The 13,695-nt window shown below is 42.7% G+C and overlaps 2 protein-coding genes across 2 annotated transcripts in view; one reads left to right on the forward strand and one right to left on the reverse strand.

Moving 5' to 3' along the window:
* cog5 (component of oligomeric golgi complex 5) overlaps positions 1–13,695 on the forward strand; it is a 63,998-nt gene that overhangs the window by 5,601 nt on the left and 44,702 nt on the right. Inside the window, 1 exon segment of the mRNA XM_080022796.1 lies at positions 2,509–2,629. Within this exon segment, the coding sequence (XP_079878922.1) occupies positions 2,509–2,629 (121 nt within the window).
* LOC307246324 (G-protein coupled receptor 22-like) lies at positions 9,073–10,692 on the reverse strand (the record flags this gene model as incomplete). The annotated part of the gene is made up of 3 exons (XM_080022228.1): positions 9,073–10,125; positions 10,296–10,442; positions 10,570–10,692. The coding sequence occupies 3 exons, from the start codon at positions 10,690–10,692 to the stop codon at positions 9,073–9,075; spliced, it is 1,323 nt and encodes a 440-aa protein (XP_079878354.1).

Raw genomic sequence — 13,695 nt, forward strand, 5'->3', positions numbered from 1 at the left:
CGGCACTTTGAGTTTTATTTGCTTGCTTGTAGTTCAACCCCTGCCCATCACCGTCAGATTCATGTTGATTTTAAACGCTTGGAGTCCAGTGGCTGTGTTGTTTTTTTAGGGCTGACTTTCTCCTGAACCTTTGTTTTGTTTTTTTTTTCGTTGTTTTTTTTTTCCTATCAGTGTTTATGACCTCACCGTGCTTTGTTAATTTAAGAAAATGAGTCAGTGGAAATAAATTGATATATCTTTAACCATGTACATGTGTTTTAATTAAAATATTCTCTTTAAAAAAACATTAACCTAAGAGAAAATTGAGCTGTAATGATGATGATGATGACGATGATGATGATGACGATGATGATATTGTTAGATATACCCCCAGGACAGAGGGCTGTAGAGATGGATGGATACTTTATTCATCATGGAGGCAAATTGCTGTGTTATAGCAGCTCACATCAAACAGGCAATAATAATAAGGCAATAGAATAAAAATAGATAAAAAAATAAATGTCAATATACAATAAACTTTGATGTTAATAAGAGGATGAAAAAATTTGAAAAGTATCCAATAAACCTAACAATCTACAGCAGGCCTGGCCAACCCGCGGCTCGCGAGCCTCATGCGGCTCTTTGGCTGGTTTCATGCGGCTCTTTCACATAACAAGCGTCAAAAACTCAGAAAAAAAAAAAGCGCAGCCATTCATTCCCTATTGTGATTATAAAATCGCTATGATATATCACTCGTTTTCCACCGCGGATCACTTCCTCATTTACTCAAAGCGGACAGCAGCAGGAGTCATGTCCCATTAACGCCTGTTTTATTAGTCCTAATGCCGCGTTTACACCAAAAGCGCCGGGGCGGCGCGCCTCCATACAAAGTCAACGCGGCATTAGGACTAATAAAACACCAAATAACATTCGAAAAGCTTTGGAAGTTTATTTTCAACACTATTGACATGGTTAGTAGTCAACATGTAAGATGGATCGGCCGGTGAATTGCGTTGCGTATCGAACATCTCCGATGGAGAACTGTGAAGGCTGGAGAACTGTGAAGGCTGGAGGGGTGTGTGTGTGTGTGTGTGTGTGTGTGTGTGTGTGTGTCGCGACTCGCGAGCTGCAGGAGGAGGACCGACTGAAAGCTGCTTTAAGGGAAGGGACCATTGAGTTCTGGAGAAGTGTGCCAATGGAAAAATGCCCCAATGTCAAACGGGCTGCGCTTAAGATACTGTCAATGACACCCATGTGAAAGAATTGCTTCGAGTGGCAACAACGGAATTCAAGCCAGATTTGAAGAGCATTGTTCAAGACAAGGAATGCCAGAAGTCCCACTAAGCAACATGCATAGTAAGAGAAAAACGCTATTGTTAATTATTATATTTTTGTTTGTGGACTTGGTTGAACTGAGAGGTATACCGCGGAAACGCAGTACTTTCAGTACTTACAGTACTTACTTTTTTTTTTTCAAAAATGTGGCCAGGACTCCGGAACACCTAGTCCCAGGTATATGTGGATGGCCAAAGCATCAGATCGTGTATGGTAGGCAAGAGCCAAAGCTGATTCTTAAAGGTTAGGGTTTAAGGGACACTATTGAATAAATTGACCCAACATGAAAAAAATACATCCTTATCATTAAACCCGAAGTCCAATTCCCCCCTCTATGAATAAATAAACAACAGTACTTTTTGAACTGAGAGTTTGTGTGTGTGAGACAGTGCACACAATGTTATATTTTTGTTTGTGGACTTGGTTGAACTGAGAGTTTGTGTGTGTGAGACAGTGCACACAATGTTATATTTTTGTTTGTGGACTTGGTTGAACTGAGAGTTTGTGTGTGTGAGACAGTGCACACAATGTTAATTGTTGAAAATAACTGGCCTGTGGTCTTAGTACTCCTTCCATCCATCCATCTTCAGCCGATTATCCTTAGTCGGGTCGCGGGGGCTAGGAGTCAATTTCTGTCATTATCATGTTGGTGTGTGACATTTACAATAAATCTGGCTGAGCAGAGGTCTGTGTGTGTGTGTGTGAGGAAGGGATGGGGTGATGTTCATGTGTGCCCATGTGTATGATGTGGCTCTTTGCAGTAACACAGTAAAAAAAGTGGCTCTTAGTCTCTGACTGGTTGGCCACCCCTGATCTACAGCAAAGTAAAATATGACAATGGCAATATACAGTAAATCTGTTGACCTAAAAATTAACAAAAAATTTAAAATGACCTAAAAAAATAAACAAGTAAAAATTGTCAATGTACATAACCTAAACATTCAACTAGAAGATGAATAAATGTGCGATTAACCAAAGAAGTTAACAATAAAACAAACCAATAAGCCAGAAAAACACCTAGACATAAACAATGACCAATACAGATTTGGTAATGAAATATAAACCTTATAATAAACATTAAACAACATTTACAAAAGGAAACATTTATATTTTGTTATTTACTTAAAAAAAAAATATATAAAAAATTCTTTGTTTCAAACCTTTTCCGTTCCGTACCTTGTCGCCCTGGCGCAGGTTGCCTGTGACCTGCTGCGGAGGATCATCCGCATCCTGTACCTGAGCAAGCGGCTCCAGGGCCAGCTGCAGGCAGGCAGCAGGGAGATCACCAAGGCCGCCCAGAGCCTCAACGAGTTGGGTAAGGACCAGCGCTTTGTCACCCCACAGTTTTTTTTAATTTTATATATTTTTTTAATTTAAAATAAATGACCACTAATATCATGTAGCTCCCCCTTGTGCCACCAACAGCTGTGACTGGTCTCAGCATGGACTCCACCAGACTCTGAAGGTGTCCTGTGGTATCTGGCACCAAGACGTTAGCAGCAGATCCTTTAAGTCCTGGAGGTGCGGCCCCCATGGATCGGGCTTGTTGTTCCTGCACATCCTACAGACGCTCCATTGGATCAGACCCTAACCCTACCCATCCACATGATGTAGAAGAAAACGAGAGAGAGAGAGAGAGAGAATCATTATTATTCAGATACTTGTTGACAGTGTAGGCATGTTGATAGAGATTTATTTTTATTTAAAAAAAGTTTCTCAATTTAAAAATAAACAAAAACCAGTACTATAGTTATTTTTGTGCAGAACAGGTATATAACAGTGTTGTAAACACAAATAATAATAGTAAAAGCTCACAGTCAGACCAGTGCTTTGTGCCTTCGCTTTGTGAACCTGACGTGACAGTGGGTGCGCTCCTTTTCAGACAGGGCACCTCCCGGCGAGGGAGGAGCTTAGGATATATCCAACATGGAGGGGGAAACATTTGCCAGTGGCAGGAGACGGCAACTTAAACAGCACAACATAAAACTGTAACAACTTGACAAAGAAAAGTAGGGCTGATCACCCATCGGACTCGGTTCCATTCATTCCTACAAAAGAGCCGTTCAAAAGAACCGGATCATTTCATGTTTCTATGAAAAAGGACGTTGAAAAAGAAATAAGCCTCTTGCGCAAAAATAGAGAAATGTTGCATTGCTCCTTGCGGACCCTGTGTGGCTGACGTGGCCGGTGGAGCTGCAACAGTGGATTTAATCAGAAGCAGCACTTACTGCACACCGGTGTTCCCGGTATGCAGTGGCTAGTATCTACCAAAAGCTGTGTCCATGCTGACCCCTGTCCACCCCTGAAAGCACCTACAATGGACACGTGAGCGTCAGAATTGGACCATGGACCAATGGAAGAAGGTGGCCCGGTCTGATGAATCACCTTTTCTTCTACATCCTGCGGATGGGCGGGGTCAGGGTCCGATCCGATGGAGCGTCTGTGAGTTGTGCTGGAACAACAAGCCCGATCCATGGGGGCCCCACCTCACAACTTCCAGGTCTTAAAGGATCTGCGGCTGACGTCTTGGTGTCAGAAACCACAGGACACCTTCAGAGTCTGGTGGAGTCCATGCCTCCACGGGTCAGAGATGTTTTGATGACATGAGGGGGAGCTACACAATATTAGTGGTTATTAGTGGTGGTTTTAATGTTGTGGCTGATCGGTGTATGTGTGTATATTTATATTCAACTAATTCCCTTGCAAAAACAAAATTAAGTGTAATTAGGCGTTTAAAGTTTATGTGTTTACACAGCTGTTATTCCTTCGGATAAAGTATCCACTATAATATTTTTCTCTCCCTGGCTGCTGTGCTTTTAGAAAGGGAGAGAAGAGAAGGTGCAGTATATCATGTTATGATGCGGTGCTGTGTTGGATTTAATAGAGTTCATGCTCACGGCCCGACTCGAGTCCTTTCCAGGCCCCCGTCCCGACGGGGCCCCTCGGGACTCCATTTGTTCCACCGCCCCTCGCCAACTCCCCGCGGTTGCTGTGACCTTGTGTTGTCAGCACGGGGGGTGGGGGGGCGATATTGATGTTTCCCGTGTCCCAGCTAACATCTCGCTGGAGCGGCTCCACCGCCTGGTTATCGAGCCATTAAAGGGTGACAGCCCGGTTCAAGGGGACAAGTGGCTCATACCAGTGTCTCTGTGTGTGTGTGTGTGTGTGTGTGTGTGTGTCTATACAAAGCAATCTTGGCCATTATTCCGCAGAGTGCCCTGGAATGGGGTCGGTGTCCACTGTGCTTTCAAGGGTAACTGTGCCCTTGGTTCTGCTAAATTTCACAACAAATAAACGATGGAAATACAGCAGCTCTGTGTTGATCAGGACAAGTTATCACTTTTTAAAGTGACGACTATCCGGAGTACTGAAAGGTTCGACTCTTTGTTTGAGATTCGGGTCTTGACGAGTAACTCTGTCAAAAGATTTGTTCGATTCTCCCACCTGTTATTCATTTGATTCAGTTGGTTTAATGTGCGTTGAGCGAGGGAGGACTTCCTGTGAAGGATGAACGAGGCTCAATTATTTTCAGTTTATGAGTCGACGATTCACTCGCTCGCCCACTCTTCTGACGGAGCGAATCCCGGGTCATTCAAAAGATTGGTTCGCTCGGCAGGAATCGTTTTCAAGTCGTGCGTCACTATTAGTGGGCTGTTATAATAAGCACAGCTCTCCATGTTTCTGACGTTGTGGTTTGGAAGAGTAAAAATGTAATTCTAATTTTACTTATTCCAAAAACTGTGACATACTGTGCAGAGTTTCCGTGAGAAAAAAATGGTGCCAATCAACGTGTCCTGGGAGATACCAACGTCCCGGACAAATAGGAGAGATTCTGGTCAAATATTATCTTTTTTTTTTATTTTTTATTGAGCTTAAAAACAACTGATAAGCAGGATATAGAGAATGGCGTCATCAAGGCATGTAGATGTATATTTTTAAATTCATATTCAAAATAAAATAAGTCCCATCGGTTAACACCATTTTAAAAATAAATCAATAAATATTACGACTTGAAATCAGATAATTTCCAGTGCAGCCACTTTCATTAACATTTCACTAAAATAACATTTTGATCAAATCAAAAACAAAATAAATATGACAAGTGAGTGTTAATAAATAACAATGTTTGTGGTGTTGACGTCTCATCGACATATTTCACACAATGAATATTTAGCGTCCGCTTTGGGTGGAAGTTAAATGTCAAAAAAACACCAAACCCGGGATGTTTGTGTCCCAACGATACTTCATCTTCCTGCTTCTCCTCAGAGCTGTGGACGCTGCAGCTCTGTCTCCGCTCCGTGTGTTTACTGTGTTTACAAGCACAGCCTGTCCACCAGGGAGGGGGCGGGGCTTAGCCCTATATCCACACACGGGATTGGTCAGAGGTGAAAGGTCAGCTTAGGATCGTCCAAAGGGATTGATCCGAGTGCGGAAATGAACAGATCTGCGGAATTTTTTATCGAAAGGATCGAGTCTATTTTGTTTTGACATAGAGGGTAAAAAATATAGCGATGTGTTTGGAGGGAATTATTTTCACCGAACATTATGACCTGAGAGATTTAAATATGTCGGACTTCATCAGATTCAACAGATTACTGGATAACGGAGATGCTGATACTGTAGTGGTTTGATACTACTGACCAATCGTACTTATTGTAAGTGGCTTTGGACACAAGCGTCTAAGTTATCTAGTGTAATGTTCTTACGAAAGTTTGAGGTCACTCAAGTGATTAAATTTTTTTTTTAAAGATATAAAAAAAAAAAAAAAAAAATTATAAAAAGAAAATCAACAAAATAAAAAACAAGAACTTGTGAGATGTATTTTTATGGAAAAGATGAAGATTTCAGAATAAAATTATATAACAAAGATTTGTTTCGGAGTGTATCTAAACAGATCTGCTTTTAAATTTTAGCTACAAATAAAAAAAACACCATTTCATAAAATACTTTTTAAATAAAATATAATCCTCGGAAACGAATTTATTTTCTTTTTTTAACCTAGGGTGAACAAAAAGACTTTTCTGACCTGTGTAGGATTTTCTAGTAATGACTTAATTGGCGGCAGTCACAGTAGCAGTTGAGACATTTAGTCAGTTTTTACATCAACTACTGTATAGTTGGAAATTGACATCAATGGAATGGGACTTTAAACGTCCATTTTGCAAACAAAGAAACTTTCCATCATTTGACTCAGTTATCTGCATTTTTCCAAAGACTTTCCCAGTCAGAAGTCTGAAGCACCAGGACTGAAAGCTGTGAAACAAGGTGAACAGGTATTTGGAGATTGGGCTTGAATGGCGACGTCCTCAGTGAGTTTTCTTTCATGAAAAATAAAGAAGGGCATATTTTTTGCGGAATGATTTATTCACAAGACGCTGACATTTGAAACATGTGGCGGCTTTAAAGCGCTCACTACACTTTTGTATCGCACGTGTTGTTTAAGATCTGGCTGTTGAGGTGACTCCCGGTGTTATCATCGCTAATAAAAGCACTACTAAAGGTCAAACATCGGCGCTGATAAACAACCATTCAACGGGGCTGTTTCAGGCCGGGGCTCTGATTAGAGGAAGTGCTCCGACGTGCCTTGTGGTAGGATCGACCTGCCGAGAGTGACCGCCTCGCAAACATAACGGTGTAACTCGGCAAGGTTCAACACCGACAATCTCGGCAATTTCCCTTTCTGCTTCGTTGGTCGTGAGTGTGGAGTGTCAGTGGTTTCCCAAGAGCGGTTTTGCAGGAACCTTAGTTGCAATTACTCAAAATGGCTTTAGATAAGACCACGTAGGAGCGTGTTTAGCTTTTACAATATTCACATTACTTAACCCTAACACTTATTTACGAGTCCTAATCACAAAGGTCAGCAATCGCTGTGAAAAATATGTTATGTATTGTAAGCAAGGATCTGATATCAGTTAACGTAACTGACTTAATTGTCAAGAACCAAGAAATGCGGTTGCATACGCCGCCAAAAATTTCAAAACCAAGGTAGTTGGTCTGTCAACTCGTATTAAAGGAGCGCTGCACGTTTTTTCAACCCAGACCCTGATTGAAAGGTTAACCCGCTGATCCCTTGACTATTGAGGAACTCACCACTCTGCTGCTGCACCTAAATGCTACAATGCCAAGTCAGCAACACCCTGAGAAACCTGATAAAATGCACAGTTTGCAGCCGGTATTGCATCTGAAGACTGTTTGACTATCTTGTGACTAAGTTTCCGTTTCCCAAGAGGAGACTTGTTGTTTTAAGGCGTTGAAGCAGAGTGAGAAGCTGCAGCAGAGTGGTAAGTTTCTCAGTGAAGCATTCAGCGAGGTTGTTGCTATGAACAGTTATAAAACCAACATTTTCATAAGGTCCGGGTTAAGAAATGGCAAACCTGTCCTTCGAGCCTAAATTTATTCTGAAGGTTTGAGTCAAGGCCACGTAATTTCTATATTTTTTGTGCCTTTGACTGTAATTTCAGGTCAAAGGGGTGGGGGGGCGGGGGGGGACATTTGTATCAAAATAGTATTGTTTTCTGTGTAGGTATTTGTGTCACTACTAAGTATCAAAAATATTTTGATGATATCCTGATTCTTGATTTATATTTCATAGCCGATACAGTGTCCCCGTTACTTAGAGAGTGTCCCCGTTACGCAGGGTGCTTTTTTTTGTTTTGTTAAATAAGGGAATTGAATGAGAACAAAATACATCTAAATGAAAACACGGCTCCATTAGGCATGGAGAGGACGCCCCTGTCTCCCTCAGAGGACCCTAAATGTACTTGTGTTTTTAATTAACAATATCATATGAGAGCGAGAAAGACTTGTTGACAGTGTAGGCATGCTAATTGATTTTTGATTACGATGGGGGTTGAATCTGTAAATTGATGGGCCCTTTTCATAAAAAGGGTTAGGAAATAGCCAGAGCTAAACCTGCAAAAACCTACATTACCTCATGGAATTTGAATACTCTCATATTAAACGACTATTCAACGTTGTATTACGCAACTTTGCACCTTGCGGACAAATGCAAATGAATAATATCTGGGGGAAATAAAAATGCTAGTGTGAACTTTTGGAGTTTGACTACCAAAGGAGAGGGCTCGGTGTTGTTGTTTAGTTGTTTTTTCATTTTGTTTAACTCAGGCGTACAGATGGAGAGGTCGTCCCTAAGGAGAGCTGCATGAAAATAGATTTCACGTGGCAATTTTCGGCCTCACTGGCCGAAAGGGAAAGGGAATGGGGATACAGGAGATGGGGAGCAGATGGTTGCTGGCACAGATTGTACCTTTAGTCATTTATTACAAAAGCAGACAAATACTATTAAATACTCTCAAAGTGTTCAAGGACTGTACAGCTCTATAGACATTTGACTCATCGTGATACCAAAGAACAACATGCACTGCAGTTTAGTTAAAGGTTCATCGCTGGAGTGGCCCTGACATCAATCCACAACACCAACAATACACAGTAATTATCTCCCTTACTGTTGCTATGAAGCCTGGTTGTAGCCATTTCTTAAAACCATGGAAATAATTTATAATGAAATTAGCACAGCCTATGACTATAAAAGTGTTTTTGAAACATCTACATAGGGAACAGATGCTAGCTCCCCTTTATACAATTAAAATTGTATAACTCAAAATAAATCAAACTCTTTTCCCCAAGTTACCCTGATGTAGTCAGCGGTGTCTCTTCTCAAGGAGCCTAATTCTATAAAAAGTCAAGTTGTTTCTACTTATAAACTTTAGCGTCAAAGTCTTGTACCAGAGCCCAAAATTATTCCACATTTTCTGAGGAGAGGCATTTCTGCCTGGCCTCAGTGTCTTCAAACGTGACCTTCTTGTTTCTCTTTGGGTCGATCCACGAGTTGTGGATGACCACGTTGTTTGGGGTGGGGTCGGCCTCCACCACCGACACCACCCTCTTCTTCATCTTGCTCTTCAGAACCTTCTGGAACTTTTGGCGCGTGAAGGCGTAGAGCAGCGGGTGGAAAATGGTTGTCCCGTAGGCCATCACCAGGAATCCCAGCCTGAGACGGACGGTCAGGTCACTGGGCCCTGTGCTGAGGATGAACGTGTTGAGCACAGTTATGGGCGTCCAACAGAGGAGGAAGGTTGAGATGATGAGAAGGGACATTTTGAAGACTCTCTTCTGCCTCTCCCTTCTCTCGCGGTGGCGCTTCATCGCTCTCCTGAGGGCGATGATGACAGAGACTGACGTCCTCATGCCCAGAGGAGCATTCCCCACTCCCCTGACCCCCGTGCTGCTCTGCGAGGCGTCTGTTGATTCGGGCTGTGTGGTGGCGGTCAAGGAAAGAGCCTTCTTTTTCTGTGGCTTCTTCTTAGGAAGGTTGTGCTGGAAGCGTGTCCCAATGCGGATGTTAAGCGCCTGAAGAATCTTGTAGTAAGTTACCAACATTACCATCGCCGTGAAAAAAAAAATGGGGATCTGAGCTAGCAGGTGGTAGTATAGTCCCAGCTCTGTGTAATACTCGTTGGCGTGAGCCACTGTTACCACAGAAGTCTGGTTCATAAGCTCTGCCCCAGTATGACTGAAGAATCCCACTTCCATAAAGGGAACAAGGAAACTGAGGAAGGAGATGGCCCAAATAAAGCCTAGCAGGGATATGGCACGGCCCATAGTCAGCATGCGGTTGGCTGGCCGCACAGAGATGTCATATCGGTCCACAGTGATGGCCAAGACGTTAGCAGCGGTGGCAACACTAGCGAAGGAGACGCAGGCCTCGTGGAAACAGCAGACCATGCCTGTGTCCACCTCCAGGGGAAGTAGCACCACCACCACCGTCAGAGGGATGCAGGATACGCACACCTGAAAGCCGACGGTAGTCATTAAGGGCACAAACTCGGGGAAGTTTTGTGGTGAGATGATTCCCACATTAACTCTGCATTGCACTGAATACATGGAATGAGCGTTTAAAATGTAATTTGTACCAAATAAAAACCTCCTGTCAAAAGAATTATTGGGATATCACGGCTCACCAGCACGTCCAGTACGTGAAGATTCATGGTGACTATGTTGGAGACGGAGCTGACGAGGTTCTGTTTCATACAGTAAAGAACGAGCACAGTGAGGTTGGAGCTCAGGCCCAATACTATTTCCAGTATCAGGAAGCTGGTCAGGGAAACCTAGAGACAGGGGAGAAGCAGTCACAGTGGCAGTTGAGATATTTAGAGTCAGTTTTTACATCAACTACTGTATAGTTGGAAATTGACATAAATGTGAATGGGAGGTAGGGAAATGTAACGGCAGTACCTGGAAGCTGAGGGGGTAGATGATATCAGAGGTCTCCATGTCAGTATCAAAGATTTCACCGGTATCCAAGACGGTCATGTTGCTCATGGTGGCTGCTGAGATTCGCACATGGGTGATGTGCATTATTCTCCGGGGAGGTAGATTCCCGGAGAGCCGTGACTAAAAACATAGGCTAAAAAAAATTACAGAAATACAAAATTTAAAGCCATCGCAGGTTTTCAAGGAAGGTGCTTGTTAAACTGTGACCAACTAGCAGAAGTAGTGACAGGCAGTCACAAGGAATAAAGACAATAGTTATTCAAATATTCCAATATGCAGTACTCCTGTTTTAGTCAATGCCAAATTGTATCATGCTGAGAAATATTCTTTGAACATATAGAAACAATGGGATATTGTTTTGATCTTTGGCAAAGTTAACTTAACTAAAGAGTTTCACAGTCAGTTATTCTGAATATTTCTTCTGAGAATGATGTCCCATCTTTAGTGTATCATCTCCTAATGAGCTACCGGAGGAAGTCAATCTAGGTTAATATTTGTGTAGCTTGTACACTGGTCTTACTGTTATCGTTGTAAAGCATTATCGTTCTTGCCGAAATGCGCCACACAAAAATCTTTCTAACTTTTAGCATAATTTCTCACTCCCATTCACGAGAGACGAAAAATAGTCAATAGTCAACATAGTCAATAATTCAGACAGTCATAAACTGTCTCATGGTATGTACTTATAGTTTGAGGCAAACAATATATTTCCTGACTTGGGCCTGATGATGCTTTCCACTAATGTCAACAGTTTGGTGGCTGTAAGTACATTCTGCTGTCAAAGGTTTTTGACTTATGGAGCGGTGATCAGAAGTTTTCTCTAAGCCACGGGACATTCTCAAAAGTTACAATCCTAACTCCAGTGTATGAGTGAAGTAGGACCGACAGTACAGTATGTCTTTCGATGCTGAAGTTGATGGCGAAATCAAAATGGGAAGAAACTCACTTTCAAAGGAAAGTAACATTTCTTTTGTGTTCGCATATGGTGGAGAGTGTTTTGCTTCAACCTCAGGGCTGGAGGAGCCTTAGTCTAACGAAGCTGTCGGCCTTGTGACTCTGGATGTAAGCTCACTGCGGCCTGGATCACAACAAGAGCGTAATGTATCTAGTGGCTTGTATTTACTACAGGTCAGTAGAGGAAGAAGACGCAGAAGGTGCCGTGTTCACTGTGGTTGTGGCACCAAGGAGTGAGATTCTACTTCTTGGAATGCACCTGTGTGTGTAAAACTGTAAAAGGTGCTTTACTTGTGTTACCGCTCATGTGGATTGGTGCTGGACACCTGTAGTTTTTGGACCTAAATGAAAATCTGCAGTTTTACCTTAACCAGATGCAAGGCAGTGCCTTTATAGTCAGTCATTGGATGATATTATGCTGAGCAACGCATTTCAACTGATTCTACAGGCATTTCACATAGCGTGCAAAAATACATGGAAGTGTGTCTGTCTGTCTGTCTGTCTGTCTGTCTGTCTGTCTGTCTGTCTGTCTGTCTGTCTGTCTGTCTGTCTGTGTGTGTGTGTGTGTGTGTGTGTGTGTGTGTGTGTGTGTGTGTGTGTGTGTGTGTGTGTGTGTGTGTGTGAATAGTCTCATCTTTACTATCTCAGGAAGTCGAGGCTTGGCTTCTTAACTTACCCCTCATTCCTTGTAGAATCGGTTTCAACTGGTGCTGGAGCTGATCACTTCATCCCTGTATCGATTTGTCCATAAAACAATTTTTTTATTTTTTATTTTTTTGGGGGGACTGATCTTCAGTTAGTCTGCTCACATTTGAGTCTTTGAAGACACGTGCCAATGCCTGACGGATGTAGAGAAGGTGTCAGTGGGCTGTGAAATGTAACAGCTCAAATGTTTCTCCATTATTGATTGCATAGCAGTCCGGATGGTTGGAACCTGCTGTCAAATTAGTTAGCACTTTCTCAGTGACAACAACACACTCCTGCCGCTCTCTCTCTGGGGAGGGGGCGCGTCAGTGCCGCAGCACAATCGGATCAATGCTTTCTTTCTTTCATCTACGGTTCTGTCTGTCCTGTTGTTGTCGTCATCCGTTGTGCTGGCACCGCTGCCTGCGATGTCATCCCCTCCTGGAGGCGGTACAGCGGGACAATCACAGCCTTCATCCCTCTTCTCCACTACTCTTCCTCATCTTCCTCTCCCCTCCTCCTTCGTCTTCTTTCCCGTATCGTGTTATTCTCTTTTAAATCCTTTTCCCTTCCGAGGAGCTGCGGTCTGTGGTATCTGATGTCTGGCCATCAGCGGCAGTAGTCGTCGAAGTAGGAATCATCTGAAAGAGAAAATGGGAGAGAGAAATACCTTTTTTACCAGGGGTGTATGCCAGTTTTCACCCCTGTTGAACCCAGGTAACCCCTGTGGCTTTACACCCCGCCTCCCCTTGAGGGATCTGAACCCAAGGTCAAAGAGATCCAGTGAAGGTTGTTCAGAGCACCCAGGAGGGACCTGTATGAGGTGGATACCTGAACTCATTTTGACCTTCACGGCTTCCTCTCCTTCAGACTAGGAGGAAGAGGAGAGAATTGGTTCATGCAGACAGTGACATCACCTCTACCAAATGTGTTTTTCCCTTTTGTCTTTTTCTTTTTCGGCCCTTCTTCAGTTTGTCTCTATAATCCTGAAGGACAAAGAGGGGACAAATGGTGATTGTTTTTGTTTTATGCATGTCCGTATTTTAGTGCTGGGCGATAGAGCAATAGCATTGTTTTTCATTGTTCACTGTTGTCCTATTAAGGAAAACAAAATTTGCCTAATGAAGGTCCTTTGACTGTAACGTAGCTTCAGTCAATAAATATTTGAATTCCATGTTAATTGTGAGGGAGTCTCTTTTGCATATTTAGTGGTGTCCTATTTTCATGAAGTTAAGGACGCACCACGTACTTAGATGATGGTGAGAGTATTTGGATAAATATCTTAAATATCCTGTGAGTTCTGAGATCTGAAGCTATTTTTATTTTTTACAGAACCATATACAAACCCCCTTTATCTAAACCCCAGGCAGAGGACAAATGTCTGGGAGATGTTGGCCCACCGTGTGAGAAGATGGAGGAGTGGTTGACCCCTGACCCAACGGCGTTTGG

This window comes from Zeus faber (genome assembly GCF_960531495.2).
Source record: "Zeus faber genome assembly, chromosome: 21".
NCBI lineage: Eukaryota > Metazoa > Chordata > Actinopteri > Zeiformes > Zeidae > Zeus > Zeus faber.